General features: G+C 41.7%; 1 protein-coding gene across 5 annotated transcripts in view; it reads right to left on the bottom strand.

Annotated features, from left to right (window-relative positions):
- ST3GAL3 (ST3 beta-galactoside alpha-2,3-sialyltransferase 3) overlaps nt 1-25,122 on the bottom strand; it is a 171,409-nt gene that overhangs the window by 132,692 nt on the left and 13,595 nt on the right. For 4 of the 5 annotated variants that reach the window (XM_082766140.1, XM_082766139.1, XM_082766142.1 and 1 more), the window contains exon 3: nt 1,809-1,856. The exons of the other annotated variant lie outside the window; for it this stretch is intronic. In XM_082766140.1, the coding sequence (XP_082622266.1) occupies nt 1,809-1,856 (48 nt within the window). The remainder of the gene's footprint in view (nt 1-1,808; nt 1,857-25,122) is intronic. 5 annotated transcript variants of the gene reach the window in all.

Here is a 25,122-nt window from a genome sequence, read left to right as displayed (position 1 = left end):
CAATCTAGTTGCAGTGCAAAGGCTTGCAAGAGATCAAGTTTTACTGCCTTATCCCTAACCGATCCAAGCCTGGGTTGCAATGCACGAGCAGAACAGAAACCGGTGTTTTTAAAGTAGACCCAGACAGTCCGTTGGCTCACATTAGCCTCGTCTCCCACACTCCTTGGTGTCAGTACTCCACAGAACACGGAGCAGTTGAGCTTACTTTTCGTAAATAAATTTACCACCCTATTGGTAGCATCATAACAATGTTTATGATTGACTCTATAGATACCCTGCACTGGAAGCTCTCCACAGGGTTAACTGTTATCGCATGAGTTAGAAGCCAAAGAAGTATTATGGAAGAAATGTTAATATTTCAAAGTTTTATTCTAGGACAAATTCTGTTCTTCGCTGTACCAGTATCAATTCAGCATAACTCCAGTGAAGGTACGCTGATTCAGACTTGCTCAGCTCTAATCAAAATTAAATACAGCGTTGAATTTTATTCAGAGATTTACTATTCCAAACCTATGCAACTTCCCCCCCTACTTTTGCAGGCTAAAGAAACCATCATCCAATGCAGAAGGAAGCAGGCAATGACACACTTCAGTTATGATTGATATTAATTAGTAGAAGGGAATTAAGAGAGGTCCTATTCTCCCCATTAACACACCATACCCATTCCACACTCAGCACCCTAAATTTCTCCCAGATCAGACCATGCACCCACACCAGATCAATTTCCAGGTATTAGATTTTAAAGCAAGATGCAGGGATAGCAGAAAGCATTTGGGGCATCATAAAGAAAGCAAGTAACTACCACTAGCTCTGGGGTTAGTAAACCAGAATTGGGTGTTCAAGCTTTGCCATTAGTGTCAGGCAGCAAGCTCTCTTTCAAAGTGTGCAGGCAGAAGACAGGTGCTATGTTGGAAGGCAGCACGTTGCTCCTATGAACCTAAGAGGAAAGGCTACCAATTAAGATAAAATGTGAAACCTTTCCTAGGGTTATATTTTCTTTTCTCCAAGACAGTAAGTACCCACATCCTTTAAGTGTTAAGGGGTTTAAAGTTATAAAAAGTAATTCTTAGCTTTCCCTTGCAGTTCACATATCATTATACATACACTGCAAATTAAATTTTATTGAGTATGGTGCCCACTATGGTGTGTCTTGGCTACAGCTTATTTTTTTACTGATAGCCAAATGGATAGTTACTGGCTTCATGAAGCACCTCCCACACAAAGGATTTTTTTTTTTTTTTTTTTTGATTTCTGGTTCTGTTTAATTGAAAGTCGTGCTTAGGTTCCGAAGGAAATAAGGTCGGGCACCATTTGCACTGTGGTTTGATAATGCTGGTCAACCTCCACCAAATAAAAAAAAGTTTCCAGCCCTATTTGTTGAACCGTGACCCTTTTGCTTTCTCCTTCCTGGAACCATTCCTGCTGTCTTTCTCCAAATAACTCAACTGTTTATTTAGCTGAGAAACTCTCCCAGTAGCGTGGAGCAGTTTCTCCTCAGCTGGTGGGTGACATCATCCTAATGCCTTTCGCATGAGAACAGGCCGCACCACGACCGCACGTAACGTGGCCAGGTCATCTTCCTAGCCGGGCGGTGGAAGCGGTCCCACGTGTTAATCCCCGTGTCGTGCTAAGACCCTTAATGCTTCCACTAGACTTAGCAAAGGAGCTCTTTTCTTTATCCAGCGTGGCTGGGCAGCTGGTCCCCCCAGAGGCTGACTCGGTTACCTGCCTCCCAACATGGCTACCGTGCCCCGTCAGATAGCGGCCTTGTCACGAGCTGGGAGAGAGAGAAGAAGGCAAGGTTGTACCTGAGCCTATCGTATGTCCAACGGAGTCAAAGGAAAGAACGACTGAATCTGTAACACAAGAGTACAAGTTCATTTTCCCCTTTTTCTTAGCACCATTGCTGTAACATTTGTTATTTTACTTTAGTAATTCCTTATGCTCCATTCCACCAGGAAACACAAGAACTTCTTCACCAGCCAGACAGACAACAGGCACCCAGTATTGGAGCATTGGAGAACTCAACAAATCATGATGTCATTACCCAACGAAGTAGCTATAATTTATTAAAAATAATTTCATTTCATGCCTAAAGTAAATGAGTTTGGTTGACCTTGCCAAAACATAACATGCTTTTCACTGCTAGACTGCAGAGTTCACAGTTCTTTCTTACCATATTTATTATGAACTTTTTGTCCCCATTTCGGCACTTCAAGATCAGCTCTTCCTGACACTCTGCTTGCTAAGCCAAGTACTTTGTGCTTCTTGCCATTCTCACCATAAGGCATGTCTTCCACATCTTCAATCACACCAGTTGCTCTCACACACACACTTTCAAGCCATCAACATCCTTCACCTAACGCAATAGGTGTACGAAATATCCAAGAAGTAAAACCTCTACTTGACACCCTTTTATGTTGCCATCTTGGGAGCACATCAACACTGTTTGCCACGGTCACAATAGCGACTGTTGCTCACCAGCTAATTACCGAGACTTTTAGTCACTGTTACGTATGATGGGACAAACTGTGCTGCATTTGTGCTTTCTAGTTCCTAGTTTTTAGATAAACAACTTCAAATTTGGCCATGTAGAAACAAATATTGCTTGCGTGCATCTAGCTCACATGATTCAGCCTCCTTTATTAAGCATTCGTTTTCCTCATATACCACTCCACAGCCTAGAACCCATTTGCAAGATTTATCAGTAATGGTTTGATATTCTGCTCCACCAAGTGGAGCTGCCATATGGTACAATGCTCAGTGCTGGTTTTCTTCCAGCTTTATTCTTGCTAGAGATAAAATAACAATTACTTTGGTAGTAAGCCACCTGGTTGGCCATCCTTTTTATCCCAATCCCAAACCAAAGCAGAAAGTCCGTGGGATTCTACTCCACCACCAACAGAGCAGAATCGGGCCCAGAACTTAGAGACAGCTTGCCAGTGTGCAAACACAGGGAAGAACAGACTGCCGTGAAAGCACTAATAACTATGCAGTGAGAAGCTTTAAACTGGCACAGCAACTAATTGCAGAACTGCCTCTCACCTTCAGCTAAATGAATGGACTGAATTCCTCAGTTTCTCTTTGCAATTTAGACCTCAAGTGTAATCACATTACTTGCAACATCACAGCAGCTGCCTTGGTGCAAGCCCTCAGCACAAGGCAAAAACCGCAATCGCGATCAGATTTAGCACTCTGGAAGGAGGTTAAGCTCCCAACAGCATCACCTTGAATTTGGGCAGGTGACAACCACAGACACTGATAGTTATCCCAATTCAGCTGACAGTAATTTGACATAGGACAGACCCCTGGAGTTTTCTATACTGTATTTCATCCTTGTGCTCATTTCCCAAATCTTACAAATTCAATAAGAAGGTGTTGGTTTCCAAAATCAACACAGTAAAACCATTCATCTAAATGGATTTAAAACAATAAATAATATTAAATAAAAAAAAAAGAGGCCTGTTTTGTCCCAGATCCAACACTGTGGTAGTAACATTAAAAAAATAGGGAAAAAAGATTACTAGTCTCAAAACTTATTCCAATAAAAATAAAAATCCAGATGGACTTAACAACTGTATTTCCTCTTTTGGGAGTGAAATTCAGACATCTTTATATTATTCTAAATAGCAAGGGGTTTAATTCTTTTTAACTGTGTTAAATTCATCTGCCATCAATTAATTCTGAAGTATCTCTGTGGGGCTCTACTTGTAAAAAACTGTTGAGATTTTTATCAATGTAAAATATTGCTTTGTAGTTAATGCCAATCTGAAATGTCACTCATTTTCCCCAATATATTTTGCATTCAGCCACTGGGTGTGAAATGTTAGGACCTATCTAAGAATGGCTGAAAATCATTGCAAGCCCCATACTTACCATTTTTGCAGGCTGCAGTGATTGTACTTAATGTTTCAGTTCCTTAACTGAAAACATTAGCATCCTCCCAAAAACAAACACAACCAGCAGAGTGAGGATGCGAGTTCTCTTTTCCAATTCAGCTCTCCATGTGACTATTAGTTTCAGTTTCAACACCAGATTCACTGAGAATAGCCTGTATTACAGTCAGCCTCCCCAAACCACAGATCTTTATTAAAACAGTGTTTATTTCTGACATTAACGCTTCAGAAAGGAAGGAATAAACGTTGAAAGGGCTGAGAGGATAATCATTGTATCACCTTTTCTCCACCCAGATAGCTGTTCACATGCAATGAAATTGAGTGCTACAGGTGATTTTTGTAATAAACTGATGGAGATTTGATAAGCAGTTGAGTCAAGTCTGATTTATTTGCAAAGACAGAGTCCTGCTTTCACAAACACAAGAACAGGCTTTTTGCTTCCAGCTTCAAATCTCTTCCAGACATCACTCAGTTCAAAGTCCTCTGGGCTTTCTAGACTTTTTTCAGAAGCAAAGTGGTTGCTCGGCCCACACAGTGCCTTCCCCCAAGCCCCTGAGCCCATTCTGTCTTTCAAAGGCAAATAAAATTTAATAAGACACGATGTAAAACATACCCACTTACACACACCCTTGGTCTAGGTGCCAAGAAGTGCTCATGTCTGAAGGAGCAGCCTCTGATGTTTCAGCTACCTCCTTCCATAAGGCAGCTTAAATGTTTTTTCTTCTACCTTCCCAACTGAAGAGCAGCCTTCATGCTCAAATCATGAAACCTGACACCCAATAACTTGCCAACATGCACAGCTTAAGGCTGCACACACCATAATGCCAGCCTTTTACATCTGTTTTCACGTTAGCTTCAATCATTTTTTCAGTAGCTAGAGCAGGAAAAAAAAAGAAAGAAAAAGAAAGAAAAAAAACACAAGATACAGCATAAACCAGATGTAATCCTGGATCTGGTCCAAACCATCAGAAGAGACAAAGACAGAAGAAATACTTTTTTAGAAGGCACTCGGTGCCAGGAATAACATCTGAGACCTCACCAGCCAGACAGCAGAGCTGCTTTGGGTCACCTTGGGTCCAAGCTGCTGTGGGACCTACACATTGGGTCACTTCCCACCCACCAGCCAGCTACAGCACCTGAAATCAGAGCAAGGTGTGAATCTGCTCCACCACCCCAAGAAAACCAGGGCTGGCAGAGCTACCTGGATTTGCTCCACTACAGCTGTGGAGTGCCACGCAAGAGCTCATGGTGACAGATCCAATACAGGATCCGCCTGGTTTGGGAACCAGGAGTTCCCAGACAAACTGCAGACAGACCCAGCGCTGCTCTGGGAATAGATTCAAACTCCAATCTGGGCGTACAGCTGAGCTTGCCTTTGAAGGAACACAACTGGATTTGCACAGCTCTGCCCTGAAGTGAAGAAAGTCCTGCAAAATGGAGATGGCTTCCCTCGTTGCTGCACTTACCTGGACCACATCATAACTGTGCCTTGAGTCTCCCAGGTATGAGGGCTGACTGTATTTCTAGGCTAAGGTCCCACTTCAGAAGTCCCTGACCCCTCATCCCACCTCCTCACATGTACATACCCCTTTCCACTCTAGAAATTACTCATCTTGCTGCACACAGTGCCTAGCTCAAGGCATTTCTGGACAGCATACAGCTATCTGACCACTGTCCCTTACAGGCTACTGTACCTTCCACCACTGCAGCTTCCCAACACCTCCATCTGCAATGAAAGAAAAATAAATGAAGATCTGAGTCTGCTTAAAGGAGCGATGATCCTGACCAACAAACTGTAGAGTTTGTAGGAGACACAGAAACAAGATCATCCTGGAAAACAGCTTAAGTTTATACTCCAAGAAAGAGCCGCAGACACCATAGGATAAACATCCAATATCCTGCCTGGGTACTGCACTCTGCGGAGATGTGTGGAATCAGCTCTTAGAGCCCAATCTTGTGGGCTTACTGAACCCACGTAAGAGCAAATACACAGACCAACTTCCAGTGCAAACACTTGTCCTTGCTTTGATTTCATCGTTGATGAAAACACAGCTCTGAAAATGAAAATCCACAGTGGCAACACAGAATGGTGATGGCAAATATAATCCATGTTTAATAAGGAAACATAATCTGTAAGTTTACTTAACTGGTGTTTCAGAATTTCAGCGAGACTCTTTACAGCTTCCCTCTGGGAAACCACTTTTTTTTTCCCCCTACAAATTCTCCCTGCAAGCATTTTTGTAGATACTTGTCTCATCCTATTGAGAACCAATGAAGTAGAACCAATAAATTCTCTTATTCTTTTTTTTTCTTCACATAAAAAACAAAACAAAACCAGACTTTAGCAATAAACAGACTTCCCTGGCAAAAAAAAAAAAAAAAAAAAAAAGAAAAAAAAGAGAGATTGCGTGCTGCTTTGGAAGTGGTCCTGAGAAACCACAAACCATTAGTCCCAGAGGAGTTATAAGAGTTTAATAATAAAGGCTTAACACAGCCTCAATATCACATACCATTACAGTAATACGCTCCACAGAGCTAGCCAAACAGGGAATACAATAATACAGAGCAACATAAGGCTGCAATTTGGCACATCCTCTTACAGAGCTCAGGCTCTGAGGTCTGCACTTATTTCTTGTATGCATGATCACTTAAATTTCTCATTCCATAACCCTGCACTCCAGAAACACTGATTGACTCCTACAGAACTGCAGCCTATATTTAATAACATGTAATGTGATTTCTACCTCCAGAGCTTGACCTGAGACCAGATATCCTGCAGAGCTCCACCACCTGCACTGGGGATGGCAATTGCTGTAACAACATTCAAGAATAAAGTTTTGATTGAGAGAGTGAAAAGAAAGATGTTAGGTGCTGCTTTTGTAGCATGGAATGAGAAGACTATCCACTACAGAAAAGGTCTGTCATTCAGCTGCCTCCCTTTTTCAAGGGAGATAGGATCAAACACCCCATTAGCAATCAAAATGTATTCTCTATTTAAGAACAACTTTCTATGATGCAAACTTCCTATACTTAAGGTAAAAAATTATTTGTAATTTAGAGAAAGAAGTGGCCAGTAATTACAAAAAATATCATATTTCACCTAGTCAGAAAATGAAGCTCACAAATGCAGTGCACTCTCAGAAAGATACTACTGTGGAGATTCTTCTGGCCAGATGACCCACCTCAGAGCATCTCCTGCTCAAAAGGAAAAAGTATTTGGAAGAAAAACAGTCATCATGACTACCCAAATTCTAGATAATTCTTACATCCAAGGAATTGAAGGGAACTAAATCAGTTCTGTTTCCCAGAGATACTGCATAGATAAACACTCTTCCTCAGATTTTGTAACACACAACTTCATCTTGAGAACAATGAAGATACTGTTTTAAATTCAGATAAAGTACCAACACAAAAATAAATCCTGTCCAGTGTGCGACTATTAAAAGAATGAACACCTTAAAAACACCCAACTAAGAACATATAAATGTAGAGGCAAAAATATAAGCAGATATTGACATAAAAATGAAAGCATGGTATAAGTTTGTCTTTTTTAAACAGATGACAAGTACATTCTTCTCCCAAACATAAGAGGAAATATATTTTAAGTTATGTTCTGATTTTTACAATGCTGCCTGCACTTACAAGTTACTTGACAGGTTACTCTTCAGTTCCTAATTCTTTGTTTTACTTGAAGACAGATTTAGGGAAGAGCTGTCATTTACCCAGTCTAACAATAAATTATTCGGACAGCATTTATCAAGTATCCTATTTTGGCATAAGTATTGTATCTCCCACCTCATTTATTCTGTTTTACTAAACTTACTTCTATAGCACAAGCAATTTTGATACTTCACCTTTCTCCAAATACAGTGAGATGACTCTGTCTTAGGACCACTAGTCACTACAACATCTCCAGTGCCACAGCCTCACAGCTGCTCACCTTCTTTATTCAAAACTCAAGGCACTAATTACAACGCTCCATGTGCACCACTTGTCACAGCATCAGTGGAGGACAGAGGATGTATACAGGACTGCCCTCACCAGTAATCTCAGCTCCTATGTAGGTACTCTGTGAAAAACAGTAGGTAGCGTTCCCATGCTGACACATCACAAGAAATTACAATTGCAAGCATGTTGTTTGAGCAGGTATCCTAACACCTACAATGTGTGAGATGAGGAATATATTGAGATGAGACTCACAGCACAGGCACCACTTTCTCATCACAGCTGTGCACGCTAAGAGCAGTAACCAGAGGGGCTGCAAGTTTTGGCAGGCAAACCACACGAGCAGTTTCTGCTCAGCGCTGTCTCCCACTGATAGCAGCCCCGAGTTCGAAGTTCAAACCTATTCCCTTTATAGGAGGGGAAAAGTCACTCAGCAACAGGATGAATCTTCAGCAACAGGAAACATCTGATTGTAAAGAACATTTCCAATGAATTCTGGATTTTGTACTTTAATAAACTGCTGCAGTGCAGCCTTGTTTCTATTACACTAAGTTTGGATGCTGGCCCTCTGTGCCACTAGTACAGAGACAGGGGAATGTGCTCATGCTAGATCCACATAATGTAACCTGTGGGAGTACAATCACCCTAATTTGAGAATAAAACAATAAAACAATTATAATTAAAATAGAGAAAACACTCTGATGTAAATATCAATTCACTTATGCAGTTCACCAAATTGAAAAGCTTCTCCCTTCTAGCTCTAGCCAGCATCTCTGCACATACCATCCTCATTTGTGTAATAGCAGCTTTTTTTAGGCATACAGTACCCAGGTGCTACAGCAGGCCATGCAGGTTCTTCCTCTGTTTCTGTGGCTGACTCAAGGACACTCCCTTTTCATAGACTGATGACTCCATGGCCAAGCCTACAGCTGAACCCTCACTCCTTGCTCATTGAATTTGCTCTATTTGGCTCCTGTCTGGCATGGTTGGGTTCCCTGTGCCAGCTGGACACAGAGGGGTCCAGAAGCAGATGTGGTTTCTGCCCTGGGTGTCCTTTCTCAGCTCTCCCCTTTGGCAAACTCACCACCAACCAAGAGCACAACTGCACTGGGTCCTCTTGCTGTAACTCTACAGCCCTGAACGAGTCTTTGGGTGAAAGAGTTTCTGAACTGTTGAAATAAACAGTCTGCTTTTTCTCCAAAGAGCCTCAGGAAAAAGGCTTCAGAGCTAAGAATGGATATAGCTAAGTATTGTCGCTTGTCTCAGCAATCTTCGGTGGCACCAAGACCTACCGGTTACACTGTGAACTGCAGAGCAATCCTCTTTCAGCTCTCAGCATCCCTTCGCTTAATAAAAAATACATCTCTTCGGGGTATGCTGCCTGAAGGGCCTCGTACAATCTCATCTCCCTCGTGAGTTTCATGGAGCCTCGCCGACTGTCACGCTTGCTGTGGCACGCATCGTCCCTTTTCCATCAGGACGTTTGTAATGAAGTGGCAAATTAAGTAAACAAGAAACAACGCTCATGTTCCAAACAGATGTATTTTTCAAACGTTCTGAGCATTCAATTTTCTTTATTCTGCAGTGAATGAACTGAATGAAAAGCTGTGGCGTCCTGCGCCAGCTGGCAAATGCTTCAAAAGGATATTACATTGCTATTGTCTTCAGCGGTGCCCAAACAACCATTTAATAGCAGGCAGCGTTGGTATGTTTTGCTCACAAGAGCAGGGCTTGTTTGGATCCCTGACACATCTTTGCAACACCACGACCAACACAACCAACCCTGGGCATGAGGACGATGTGATGCTTCACTCTGAGCGTGTGGGATTCGCACCTCCTGGGTACCTGCTGTGTCTGCCTCTCCCAGGGGATGGCCGACTGCCCTGGCCTCACGGGCTGCTCTTTCCAGATGGGATGGACAGAGATCCCCCAGATGCAAAGGGAAAGGGGAGTCCAACGTGGTGCAGGAGTTCAAGGAGAACATACTCAGCTCTGAGGAACATGACACTAGATGCGGGACAGATCTACTGTGGAAGGTCAGGAAAAGAAGCAGGCCAAGCTGCACCAATAAAGCTGCTATCCAAGAGGTTCTCTTGACAGGGAGAAACCCTTTAATGAATCCCAAGCAGTTTCTCGGCATTTTAAGGAACTCAATTATTTTTATTGCATCATCCAAAGCCAAGTCTTATATTTTGGTTTCAATTATTACTGTAGCACCAAGAAGTCACTCATACACCCAAATTCCAAAGCGGGACATGCAATAAATTACAAAACAGTAAGACGTCTCTCTTCTAAGCTTAAGAAGCATGTGCAAGGCAGAAAATGGATACTGGCAGCTGGAAGTACACAGGAACAAATGTGAAAATGTGGTTCAAGAATACAGCACCAGCTCGGTACAATAACATTTTCTTGAGCATCAGTGGTTGTATCAGACTTTAATCACAGCAATATGAAGTGAAGCTGTATTTTGTTTCTGAGCAAAAGTATCACATGGGCTTTTAACCTTAAATCATAGTCCAGTAATTGTACTAATGACAGTATCTTAAAACTTACAGATACTCTCACAGCTTTCAAAGAGCTCTGGGAGGCAGCTGCACATGAACTTCGCTGTACATACAGAAAAATACCTACATGCAATTAATAGCAACTAGGACAACAATTCTTTTAATGCTCTGGTCTTCTTTTCATGCCTACTGGAGCCGTTCAATGATTTTTTCCTCTCTGTCCTCAGTATAGAAAGAAAACTTTCTTTGCATGTTGGCTTCTGAGCTAGCTCTCAGAAACCTCCCCTTCCTCAAAAGCAACAACCAGTACTCCAGAAATATAAATACTTCCATCAGGAAACTCACATTCTTGGGTTTGTTTGAAAATGATCTACTACTTCGGATAGCGAGCCAGTGGTCGAAAGCCTCCCAAAACCTTAAAGCATACATCTGGCCTGGCTGCCAAAATAACTGCCAGCAAGTCCATATGGACAGCTTTACCGTGACACTTCTCATCTCTTGTGTCTGCTCACAACCCAAACAAACGGCAGGAGGGGGTAAGGTACAAGAGAAGTGCATGGGTGCAAAACAACTCCTGAATACAAGTGCTGTATGGGCATCTTCTCTACAAAATGGCAACGTTCTACTTCTGCATTACAAGAACAGACCAGACTACTCATTCACATGAAAGGTGATAATGAAGAGAAAGAAATGTTGGATTGATTTTTCACTGTTGCTTTTTTGGTCCCTCAGTTTGGGGACAAATTTTTTTTTTTTTTTTTTTAAACAGGATCACCAGAACTGATTCCAAAATCTGAAGAGGCTTCTGGCCCATCAAACCCTAGAACTCATTAAGTTTCCAAAATATGTTCTAAAATGTGGATTTCAGAGGTCCTACACAGTACATGATTTTAGAGGTAATTGATATATATAGGGAGATACCAAGCATGTTTTCTTTCAAAGTCCATGCTTTGAAGAGCAGTTTGTGACTCCAGGTTCTCTTTACCTTGCAGCCACAGCAGCTGATCCACACAAGGCATTACCTCCACCCAAAAGCCACACCATGTCCTAAACCAAACACCAACACATGCATCTGAAATTAAGATGTTCCAGAAGTCATCTGTGCATCCTAGAAGCCAAAAAATGCTATGCTGTTCCTTGAGTATCTGCTTGACTATGAAAACTCCCATATGCAGACGGGAATAAAACCCCACACACAAACTGTAACTTTGAACAGTGCATATATAGATTTTTCACTTCCTATTACCTTCTTTTACAAAAGCGTTTGATTTGAGGAAATCACTTGCTTCACCAAAATGTCAGAAAAATAACCCCGAGATGGACTAGATACTGCCAGCAGGTTGTTTCCATGTGCAGAAAGTGCAGGACAATGAAGAAGTTATTCAAACAGCAGCAGCACAAGAGGAAGTTCATCATCACACTACCTAGTCCCTGGACAAATACAGCTGGAGATTACCTAAAGAAAAAGCGTTCCTCCCATCACACCATGTATAAAAGTACAATGAATCTCTTTAAATTAAGACTTGGCAGAAAAACAATCCAGTGAGAGAACAGATTCAAGGGCACACAGAAGGTCAAATACTAAGAAACATTGGTTCCAGTCTAAGATCAATGGACATAAACTTCTAAGCACCTAACTAAATTTCGCAAGCTTGTGAAACCAAACACCCACTCATACATTTTTGTTCCCATCTCTCTAAAATGAACACCAGAAATTTCAAGGTCCAGATCATCAGATGTGCCACAATTCAGTGTTGAGTCACACCTCAAACACCCATACTAACTTTGCTCTTTAGAGCAGCCACCTAGACTTTCAGAGGACTTTCGGCACCCCTAGAAGAGCAAACAAACATGAAAAGCAGCAACAAAAACCCACGCCATGGATCAATACATGACTTTAATCTACCCATCAATGCAAAGGAGCAGCTTGCTTAAGAACAGTAACCAAGCATCCAGCAGTACCAGCATCACCAGCATTGAGTGGCTTTGACAAAGTTAATGTGAAATTGCTAACTCCTCTTCACCAAAAGCTGCAATTCAGAAACTGAGAGCTGCCAGCACCCATTCTTACAGGAACCCAATTTCCTCAAAGAAAACCCATTGGGATCTCAGGAAGACAAGCCCTCCACAGCACTCCACAACAGACCCCATTCCCCATCAGCATTTCCAGCCACCTGCTGAAGTGTGCTCCCAGCCAGGATTTCATCGACTCTCTGGGATTCACAAATTTTAGAGTTTCACCATTCTTGGATTACTCCACGAGCAGAACTCCTCATAAATGGCAACAGCCATTTTATTAACCTTATCCTAAACAGCTGCCTCCTCTGCCACAACTATACTTGACTGGCAAAATAACAGCTCGACACTGGCAGGTCTGGGATCAAATCAGAAACAGAAAAACAGCCTCTTGGTTTGTGATATGCCAGCTATATTGGCAACTTTTTGGCCATCAGTTTGATTGAAATCGCCTGCACAAAAGAACAGCCAACAGGAAAAGGAGAGAGCGCAGTGAGCAGGGCATCCTATGAACAAGGACTACTGCAGAAGCCTGGGGCACCAGGTCACAAAACACGAGGGTCTGATCACCCAGAGAAAACAAACCAAATGTTTCTTCGCAGCTTAAGCTGGTGGTTTGTAAAGCCTGGGGTTGGGGTGTGGGGGGAGAGGGTTTGTTTGGTTTTGCAAGGTTTTAAAACTTTACTAAAAGAGCATCCTTCTCAGCCTGAATAACCTTGACATTCTTTCTCAACCATACTAAAACAAACATGCCCACGAGATCTCCCAAACCAAATCAAGTAATGGCAACGCTAGCCATAATAGATGTTATTCAGTGTGATACACAAACCCTAGCATTTTGAGGCCAAGGTCTCCATATGGAGAAATGTGAGCCAAAAGCTGGATTTAGGGCCAACTTCAAAATTGCACATATGGAAGGGAACTACAACCACCTTAAGATCCTCACTGCATCCAAGCAGGCAGTTATCACCAGCTCCAGGCCCACAGACATGTGAAAGAAGGAAATGAGATTTATCAGTTACAGCAGACCACTTTCCCACAGCTGGTTTTAATTAAGCTAATTTGGTGGTAGTGACTTATAGCAAGCAGAGCCTTCTCAAATCACTCTGTAAGTCTTTTTGCCAGCACTTTACCAGCTGTGCTGACCATGAACACTAACTAGGATGTTATTCTGCAGTTGTCTGAACTACGGCATTTAAGAGTGGTATGTGCACTCCCCTTAAATACCACCCGATAGTGCCACTGTTTACAGTAACAGGGTATGGGGAGAAGATGCAGAACATGAAGAAAGGTACTAGATAAACTCCACTGAGAAAACCACTTCTGAAAAGGCAGCTGGATCCCTTGCCAGAATCCCATTATGCCTTGGACATACCCATGCTACGTGAAACTTATTAAGGAACATGTGGATAGAGAACAGATTTTGGAACTGTATGAAAACAACAGCCTATATAATTCCTAGGCTAGTTGTGCAGTCAACTCCTCCAGGCCAGTTTTTATTTTCTGGATACATACAGGATAGCTTGACCATGAATAAATACTTTGGGTTACACCATGATCTTGCGCAAGTCAGGGCATGGCTAGACAGTGCAAATTTAAGCTGCATTTCCAGGCATTCATAAGGGGATGGCAATGGGTTTAGCAAGGAAGACATTTAAATGACATCTAACTAGATGGAAGTTTTTCTAGGGAAACTGCATGCAGCAATAAGAATCAGAGAGACTGATGGCATCACTACCAGCACGGGTATGTAAGACCAAAAGACATTTAAAGCAGATCTATCAGTAAATATAACTTAAGAACACACCAAAAGAAAATATTCTTTTGAAAAAACATTTAGCACTTACTCAGAGCTGTACTGCCTAGTTCACACAAGGTATGCATTTCAGATACAAAAAAAATCTTTCATTCAGATTAAAGCATGCAATCTAGTCAGCTCACCACAAATGCAGCCTGGGGCATTAATGCTACTGATGCCCAAGCCAGGGAAGTCACAGAACCAAATGCTACGTCACAAACAATGCAAAGAAAACAAGGCATATAGCAGGATCGTAACCTGGAGCTCCAGAAAAGCAGAATTCAGCCTGCTCAGGGACATGCTTCAAAGAACACCATAGGATAAGGGCTTGGAGAGAAGAGAGGTATTGCAGGAGAGCTGGCTGATTTTGAAGAAGCACCTCCTTCAAACTCAAGAATGGTCCAGACCAGCATGCAGGGAATAGAGCAAAGGCAGGAGGAGTCCTGCATGGACAAACAAGGAGCGCCCATCAAAATTCAAATGTAAAAAGCATACAGGAGGTACGGGCAGGGCCAGGTGAGCTGGGAAGAAAACACAGACACTGTGCTAGCGTGCTGGGACAGGCTTTGGAAAGCCAAAGCCTGCCTAGAGTTTAATCTGGTGAGGGACAAAAAGGGTAAGAAGAGCCTTCTATAAGTAAATCGGGAGTAAAAGGAAGACTACAGAAAATATGGGCCTGCTGCTGAATTGGGCAGCAGGCCTGCTGGCAAAAAAAAAAAAATGCTGGAAAAATGGGCAGACAGAAGTCTCATGAAATTCAGCAAAGGGAAAAGTGAAGTCCTGCTCCTGGGAAGAAGAAATAACTGTGTGCACCCACACAGGCCGAGTGCCAGCCCCCTGGAAACCAGCTTTGCAGAGAAGGACTTGGTGGACAAGCAGGGGAAGAAAGGTGAGGCAGCATCGCGCCCTTGTGGAAAGGCAGGAGGGGGGATCCTGCTGGGGATCCTCTGCTACAAGAAGCACAGGGACACATGGAGCGAGTCCAGCGCATTAAGGTGATTAAGGGATTGGAGCATCTGCCATGGGACAGGCTGAGAGCACTGGGGTTGTTTGGCCTTGAGCAGAGGAGGATCAGGAGAATCTTAATAATGTGTATAAATACCCGATGGGAAGGAGTAAAGGCAGCAGAGACAGGCTCTCCTCAGATGTGCCCAGTGAAAGGACAGGAAGCAATGGGAATAAATTCAAACCAGGAAATTATATTGAAACGTAATTAAAAAGTAATTTCACTGTGAGGATGAAGATGACTTCCAGCCTCAACTATTTTATGATTCAGTGAAACACCCTTGTTCTAAATCAGCATTATCTCGTGGTTTTAGTGCAAGTACTTCCAGCCACATTAGACTGATTCAGAACAATGAAATGCAGAGGAGTCCAGCTAACTGCAAGAAGGACAGACCTTCCAGTCTGCCACTGGTATGATACCAGGCAAAAAGCCCTAATCAGCCTCCAAGCGAGAGCTGAGGCCTACAAGGAGCACAGGACAAATCCAATAACTGTAAGGTTAGGGTTCACCTACAAAGAATTTCCCTTCCAACCTAATGAAGTGCATTGTTACAGCTACTATTTGAGCCCAGGAGTGAAAATCCAAGAATGATCCTGTTGAGGTCACAATTATTACCCATAATAAACTGTTCTTTACCCCGGGCTCTCCAGAGGCATGGCCAGCTTAGCAGCATGCAGGCCGCAAACAAACAGAGTTACTTCATAGGAGCTAGGCAGTTTCTCTGCACTTGTTCAATATATTCAATGTCAGTGACATCTCCTACAGCAACAAGCTCCTCCATGGAATTTGGAATTTCAGAATTGTAGAAAATTTGATGGGCAAAGCAGCATTTCTTGACAGCATAACAACAAATACACCCATACTTGGATTTCCAACAGTGTAAATATGTTACCGTACAGCTGGAACAGGGCAGTGACAAACCTGAAGACATTTTGCTCTCACCAGTATTACCAGTTCCAACCCAAAATTAACGCTGACCTCAAGGTGTACTTACACAGTACTTTGTCAACAAAGCAATAAAAAAGCAATTTTCATACCGTGTGGCCCAGCACACCACAGCAGCTCTCCACCGCCACATCTGTGCCAAGGGTAGAGGTTGTAAATTGGATCACTGAAAAAGTACGAGTCAAAAAACACCAAGAATATCCCAGAAAAAGGCAAGTACACAGTTACTTACAGCAGGTTAGCCACCAAAATCAACAGACCATGTAAGTAAAACCCCAGAAACTTAGTTTTGGAAAGCTCAGGTCCTTTCCACAGAACTCAAATAATCCTTGGCAAAGCAGTAACATTCCTTAAAAGCGGGTCTTAAATAACTGCACACCTGTCGACATTCAAATAAAACAACTCCATGGTGAACAGAGGCCAGAGACTATGTAAGAATGTGATAAATAAAACAGAAGAGGAACGATTGTTAAGGTTATTCAACAAGAGATGGAATAATTGCAGCTTTTTCCCCAAATCATTACTGTTCTTTTTAAAATTTCATCTCCAGAAGAATAGCTCTCCGCAAACCTGTCCAGTATAATGAGTGCCTCAATCTAGAGCAAAGAACAAACAGTCTTTCCATGGTACTTAAGGAAAAGAAAGCTGTATAAGAAAATGCATCTTTGAAACACTTTTTGTGGCAGCAAAAATAATGTGAAAACATTCATACTGACCTAACAGAAATAATAGATTGTCATAAAACTACTTATTAAATTCATTAATAGATGGGATGAATATGAGGAGGTGACCCAAAGATAACTGACAACTTGCCAAGTGTTCCAATGACCAATATACCAGAAGCATAAATATCCAAGCTCCATGCTCACACATCAACATTTGAAAAAATTCGTTTTGTATCTTGCAACAACAGTACCCTCTACTGTTACAGAGCAGAATAGCACAAGATGAACCTCAGCCCTGACCATCACGGACACCCAGTGCAGGAACAGCTACCAAGAACATCTAAATAGCTTTATCAACTAGATGGTTTCCTGTCAAGATCTTTCAAGTTTGTTGGTTTCTTCACACTAGAGTCAGGTTTGGGGTTGGTTATGACATACAGCTATTTTCTTCCCCAAGACTTTTTTTTTTTTTTCCAATCAAAGAAAAAAAAGTTTTATATATACACATAAAAAACTATCCTCTAAAGATCAGAGAGTCAACACTACAGCAACATCGGGATCATTTCTGTAAAGCCAAAAGTAGCTTTCAAAGGGGGGTTTTAGCTTTTAAAATTAGTGCATCATCCAACAGCCACACATCACAGATAAATCCAAACACTCAGATTCTTCAAAAAGCCAGTTGATGGCTACACGCCACCTGCAAATGGCCCTAGGGGTAACAACACAGGCAAACTTCTCTACTCCTGATATCTTATGACCACTTCCTAGCCCCGTGCTGGAAGAGGGATGCGGCGTTACATTGCAGATTCAGCACAGCCAAGAGGAGAAATGGGGAGATAGGCAGACAGTCCCTGAGCTTCAGCTTGGGATGAAGTTTCCAAACCCATTCACTGAAGAATGTATTGAGTGGGGATTCAACACAAGCTATGGACTTCAGGAGAGACAGCCCTCTGGGCTGAGCTGATGATCTTCAGCAGAGGAGAAATTCAGAAACTGGAAGCACATACAGCCCTTCTCAGGTCATGTGGAAAGCAAGGGGAAGTAGAAAAAGCACCGACTGTACGAGCATTAGAGGGCAAAAAAGCTTGATTTGAAGCACAGGCATTCCATGCAATACCTGTATGAACAGGCAGCAAGAAGAAAAAAAACATATAAGTTCATGGAACATTTAAACTAGCTTATGAGGTTACAGTCAATGTCCCAAAATGAACTGTGGATGAATACATTTCAGTGCATTTATCGAAACTACACACCACCTGCCTTGAGAAACAATAAAATCCTTCTGTACAGAGATGAAACTCTCTCCCTGTTCAGGGCAGATTTGATTTGTGCGGAATCACCAGATACTTCATCTGCGGTTTGCTTTTGGAGTTTTGCTTACGATCAACTTATAGATTTTTAGTTTAAAGTTTTTCCCCTTGAACTTTTTAATCTTGAACTTCCATTATTCACAAAGAACTTTCAAAGTGAGCAACATTAGAACAGAATCCCTTACCTTGTGAGGGATTAATCAATATTATGAAAAAAATCAACACTTTGAAGCAGCTACCATCGACCGGATCTAGGCACCTGAAAAGGACTCTGCCATTCCTCAGAGGCAATCAATCAGATGTCTTAATCCTACCTTAGACAGTTCAAATTACACATCAAAACTCTAAGAATTAATTCAGGCTAAAAAAAACACACATATTTGTCTCCTGTTTAGAATGTTTGATAACTAGCAACTGTCACCTACTGGCTAGTAGGTTAGCTTTCCCATCAGGATACATACAGGATGTTTTCTCGTCTTTCCACTAGGAGCAGACTCAGAACCACAGCTTTATACAGTCCAGGGCAACAGCAACAAGGCATCCACATATATGGCAAGTATACAAATAATCTGAATCTTGGCAAGGGGTCATGGTACCCTTCCTGCAGACTATAGTGATGTTACGAGTTATAGCGAACAGCAAGCTGATCTGAATCAGCACCGCAATACTGAAACCCCAATGTGTTTGCACTGAGAAGCGTGAACAAGAATATAGCCACAACCTACATTTCCTACTCCATTCATACAGACAAAGCCTCAAAAAATAAAAAATTATAGCAGCCTGGAGTACCACACTCCAAGAAACATATGGACAAATTGCAGGGTCTAAAAAAAGAGCAGTAAGAACGATAAGTGTCTAGAAAATTTAAGAAAACAAGACTGAAAAGAAGACTATCAACTAACCTAAAACACACAAACATATGTTGAGAAGGGGAGGAGGGTATTCAAAAAAGCTCACCATTGACTTGATTGCAATCAAAATGATTTAGGGCAGACATGAGGAAGAATCTGTCTACAGGGAAGAATAATTAAGCACTGGGATAGATTGTCCAAGTTTCCATCACTAGGTTTTATAGAGTACTTCTGACATATGCTGGCATAAAATTATGCTAAAAATATTGTTTCTAAAGTCCTGGAGAAAGACCTCCTGCAGTTCTTTCCAAGGCTATTTTCTACAATTTCCTATAAAGGAAAATATTTTGAGTGGCCATTGTTAAAAAAAAAAAAAAAAAAAACACAACACACACAGCTTCTAAAATGAGTGGCAATATTTAAGATAAGATAATCAAGAAAATAAACATTACTAAAAGCACAGTATATTAATCTACAGTTAAAAAAGCATAGGGCAATCAGTTTACAAATTAAATATTTACTCAAGTATGTTAGAAAGTAAACAAACTGTAATACAACAGGAAAGGAAACTACCTTGCAGTTCCAGCTCTCACTCTTGGCTGTTTCTTAATGCCAGTGAAGGAGCTGGGCTAAAAGATAGAGCCCAGAAAACAAAAACGCAAGCTACTGGCACGGAAATACACAACATAAATATTAAAATAACTGAAGTTTTATCAGTTAAAAATGAATTCTATTTTTTTAATTAAATGCATTACCTACAGATTCACCATTCAAGACCACTGTTCTCATTTTTAACATCAGGGCAGTGATAAGAGATATATATGGTTTCTGCCATAACGTATTTTTTAATTCAGCCCAAGTCTCTAGGTGGTTACAATCACAGCAACTTAATATCATTCTCATTAGTACAATTGCCCAGTATTCATCCATCTAGAAATGTAGTGCACTTTGAAGCCTGCCTTTTAAGAGAATCTAAAATTGCTCGCCTTGCTGCAGAAACATGAGGGAAGAGAAGAATTAAAAATAATGGACTAGCTCCTGTCTTCGAGATGAAATTTCTGATTTATGTGAGCCTGCACGAGATCATAATCCTGGCTTGGAGTACAGCATCCAACATGCAACTGCATGGGATTTATTTGCCATGTGGTAGCAAATAACCCCATTTCCTCTAACATTTTATGAGACCCAACAGCCATTCCAGAGATGAGGCTTCACACTGTACAGGATGTAAGAAGGGAACCACCCAGCAATCAGTGCAACATGCAGCCTTCTGGAAACATTCATTCCAATAGTTCCCACTAGGCAAGGGCAATGGAAATACTACAAATATATATTTTTTAAATTAATTTTTTTTATAAGGTATATGCTGGCACATGCTAGGAGGAACAGATAAAGGTTATTTTAAGAGAAGAAAGCTTGAGGAATATACTCAGTTATCTCTTCTTTCACTAAGAGTTGAGTTTATGTTGTTTGTCACTGATCATTAACTTCTGAGCCTTGGAAATCTCACCTTTAAAGAACAAAAAATAGCTTCTGTGAAAAAAAAAAAGAGACAACCGCTACTGCTGGTGTGGTCACTGCAAGACAAAGCAGTTACGAGCAATTGGATGAAAGGACTCAAAAGGTAGATGAAGTGGCAACGTGCCAGACTATGGACAACACACATCCTGTTGCACAGCTGAGGGAATGCTTTAAGTAGACTGCAAGGGTTTAAAATCAATGAAGAAATTCATGGGAGAAATTTAAAGAGCTTAGTGTGGATCCTTGACTAAAAAAATAAACTACCTCAAAAATAGCTTGGAAAATAACATCTGCACTGTATGGGAAACTGCAGAACTAGATTCATCTTGAAGAAAGAAGTCCAGAAAGTTGGAAGATGACAGAATAATCAATACAAATGCTCAAAGGGATTAGGAACAACAAACACAAGTACACAAGGGAAGCATGAAGGCTGCTAATCCTTTTGGAAGCAACACGCTGCCACCACTCATCTCCCCCAAAACAGGTTGCAAACCCAAATTTGCAGCCTCCTCAGTAAAGATCAAACTTGGGTTCAGCACTCCAAATATCTCCATGTTTTTTGTCATAACCCAGACGTGCCCCTCATTAACAGCTGGCAGCACTGTTCAGGTGCAGCAGTGCACACCCAGATCCAGCTATCAGCAGCAGCACTGTCTTCTCCAGGGGGAGCCAGTGATGACTTGCACAGCCTCCCCTGCAACCATCATCCTCACACCAGCCCTTGACATCTGATTATACAGCAGTCTGTGATACCCATCCTCTTCCAAACAGTTCTTTGTTATTCTGGGCTTACTAAATAGCTGCTTGTCAAGTACTCAGAGGCTAAATTACTAGTGGTGCACAAACAATCACTGCCTTTCCTCCTCGACTTTTTCCATCTGTCAAGCTCAGGAGCTTCAAAATAAAGCCCTGATTATCTCGGAATACCCCACTTCTCATACTGCCTTTGGGACTCCACTGCCTACATCCATGACACCTGCAGGATGGCAGGCAGACATACGGAGAACATTCTCAATGCCCATACCATCCTCTGAGTCCTTCAGGGGAAGGAAGTGACGGTGGCCACAAGTCACAGCTCAGGAGGTCCAGATTGGACTTCAGGAAGAACTTTTTCACCAGGAAGGTAGCGGAACATGGAACAGGTTCCCAGAGAGGGCACCTGCTGTCTGATGCCTGGTTTTCAGCTCATCCCTCTGTTCCTACTCCCTGAACTGTGACTGCTTTTGGATTAAGGCTCTTCAGAAGCAAAAGCCTTTTTGGTAGCAATGCCATTGCCTGTGTTGTTGCTGCACATTCGTATCATCCATTCAATGTTAAGTGTCCATTCATTCATCTGGCATATCTTCAACAAGCTCCAACGTAGGCACCATGCACCTCCTGTACAACAAATGCATGATTAAGTGCTGTTTGAAGCAGAAGATGAATAAAAGAAAGTACATAGAGTGATTGAACAGACATGAAGCAGAAAAAAATAGGGAAAAACAAAACAAACCACAAAGTCTTCTAAAAAACAATGAACCCTCTGTCTTAATGCATCACGCCTGGGCTCTGGGGAGGGCTACAGACAAACAAGGGATTGTGCAGATCATCAAACACCAGGATGCTAACACATGACCTATGAGGACAGACTGAGTGAAGGAGGCTTGTTTAGCCTGGAAAAAACAAAGCTTTGGGAAGACAAATCACAGCCCTCCAGCACCTGCAAGAAGGCTACAAGGAAAACAGAGCCTGGTTCCCAAAGTGTTGCACGGTGGGACACAGAGGCAATACACATAAGTTGAAGCAAGAGAAGTTGAGGCTGCATATACAGAAACATCTGTTCACAGTCGAGACAGCGAGGTATTGGAAAAGGTTGTACTGGAAGGCTGTGAGGTCTCCATCCTTTGAGGTTTTCAGAACCTGAGTGGATAAAGACCTAAGTAACCTGGTCCCAACCAGTAACCAACCCCATGCTGGGCAGGAGGTTGGACTAGAGATCTCACAACATTCCTTCCAACCATTATCATCCTATAATTCGCAAAGTCTTACTCTATTCTTGAAAAGCACCAAAATTTTTCAAAGGAGAAAAAAATTAATTAATAGGAGGGTATATTGCAGTTCTATTTAGTAAAAGATCTCTTTTTACCACTAAAACTGCAGTGACAGTGGCTAAACAGACCCAGAAAAAATATATGAATATAAACCTGGGAGAGAGAAGGTTAAAAGACTCAGTTTTAAACAATAGAATTAACATAGAGACAGAGGTCCTCCTCCAGCAATACACTGCCCCTGGCTCAGTGCAAACAAATCAAGAAGGCACTGATTGATTGGCCACCCCAGATTACCCTTAATTTACTTCTCATAATCAACCCAAGTCAAAAACCAGAGTATTAAGCTTTTTTTTGCATTTCAAAACAAGAATGTAAGAAAGTAACAGAGAAAATAAATATTCAGAGTTAGTCTGAAGTGGATATTTCCCACTTGTAACTTATTTCCCAAGCCAATTTCCAAATTTAATCCTGCTTTGCTAGAATAAAACTACTTTTATCTTCAAGCTGATCTCACATCCATAGTTACCACATATGACTTAACTGTATTTTCTACCAGGATTTAAATATTGACCACACTGTGTCTTCATAATCACTTTTTTTTTAATAACACTTTCTGCTATCCATTTAGGTCAATTTTACCAAAAGCTAATAGGAAAATTAAATTATTTCACCATCTTCTTTACTCACTTATGCTTTTAACTAGACTTAGAGTGCTTTTTCATATACAATCGGTTTGTGAAGCTCAGTGCCTTGGAAAGACGGTGCCAGAAGCTTATAGGTTTGAAAAGGTATTTCTCCTCAACTAGCAAAAGTCCTTTAAATTAAACTAACTGTCCTGAAAAATAACTGAAGTAACTAAGCATGGTTTCCTTACGACTTCAGATTTGTCTGGATTTCCCTCCCTCTGCAATAACACAAGCATGGTACCCCAGAACCTTGCACCACTAAGTAACATTCCCCTACTCTCCCCAGGTTCTTTGGGGAAATGTATGATAATTTCAACTTTTTTTTTTTTTTTTTTAAATAAAAGTCCAAGTATTAGCATGAAGCTGAAAAATACCTTCTGAATAGGAGTGGCAGGAGGCAAGAACAAAAACCTGTTACAAGATGGGACTTGATCAGATTATGAAAATGGGTACTGGCAACTGGATTAGACAAATAGCAAAGTTCTTTACAAATTAAGTTACTCTAAAAGCAAGTAACTCTGGAGAAGGGATTTTTGACTTAGTATTTACTGAAACTCACCCAGACAATGGCAGGTGCCACTTTGTAACTGCACAGGAAAGTGGAATGCTGTGATTTTTTTTAATTTTTATTTTCTGAAATAACATTGACCCAACACTTAAGAGCTTTTGGCATTGCAGTCCTGGTGAGGGGTCAGGCAGCAGACATCTACTGCCCTCAAGTGGTACCTGCAATAACAGCACGCCTCGGCGAGCCGCAGCCTCCTCACCTGGCTGCCTGCAAGACTGGAACTGATGTATGGACTTAAACACTTCAGCCTGCCTGGTATGGATCAAATCCAACATTTCCAAAGAGCTGGAGCGGAAGGGAAAGGAAGGCTTCTGTATTTTCACACTATATCAGTTTCCTGTTGGGATCCATTATACGAGCAAGTTTCCCAGCATATCTGAACGCTTGCCAGCAGAGAGGGAGCTGCTTAACCATGGGCTCAGCAGAAACTCTTCCATTGCAGCACGTCCCAAAGTCAATTCACGTTACCTCTGCTATCATGTCATTTAGTCTTTGAAAAGATTAAAGCATCTAAACAAACAAAAAAAATAATAGGACAAAGCAAAAAACTCGATTCCTCAGGGGGAAAAAAAAAAAAAAAAAATCACAGTACCACATGCTACTCCAACTGAAGTGGGAGACACAACGTGCCTTTTTAAAAATCACTGCTTACGGGAATAGACGAGTATAAATCATGGGGAAAAGAACAGTTCATGCAGGAAGAGGCGATAGGGATACTGCAGCTCCTGGTGCATCATCTGGAGTTCTCAGGAAGAGATCTGACAGCAGATCCCACAAGACTCCCAGATCCCACAAGACCTTCCCATGAGCACGAACCGCTCTTCGATCCCCCCAGCCACCTGTTCCAGGGCACAAGCAGCAAAGCTGACTGCAGGCTAAATGCTCTGACAGCTTTTGTCCAGCTCTTCCAGCCAAGCAACTGCAGCACATTAAGTAGTCCATCGTACAGATATTCCAAACTTTCCTTAAGCAGGTCCTCAAGAAGAGCCCATTATGAGATTAGCTAACATCACGAACCAGGCTGAGGATAAAGAAAGCTACTTATGGGGTAATTCCACTGCTGCAAAGACACAAACAAACGCACGACTGCTGAGTGAGGCGTGTTTATACTAAAGCAGCATTATGTCAAACACAGCGATTAATACACAACACCTGAGAGGGGCTTTTTAAACCTTTTAGCTACACCGCTAAGTATTAAATAAAATCAGCCAAAGTAGCCCAAACTTATGCAATTATATTTGAGTGCGCAGGAAAAAAACAAACAAACAACTTATCTTCGTTCTTTTTTATGCTACAACTGCAAAGGTTGCTGGAAGAGAGTGAAATACCTGGCACCAAAATTTCTTTTTACCCAGCACTATACAACAGCAGGTTTCTTTAG

Source organism: Aythya marila (genome assembly GCF_965140915.1).
Source record: "Aythya marila genome assembly, chromosome: 8".
NCBI lineage: Eukaryota > Metazoa > Chordata > Aves > Anseriformes > Anatidae > Aythya > Aythya marila.
This window is presented reverse-complemented; position numbering and strand designations above follow the sequence as displayed.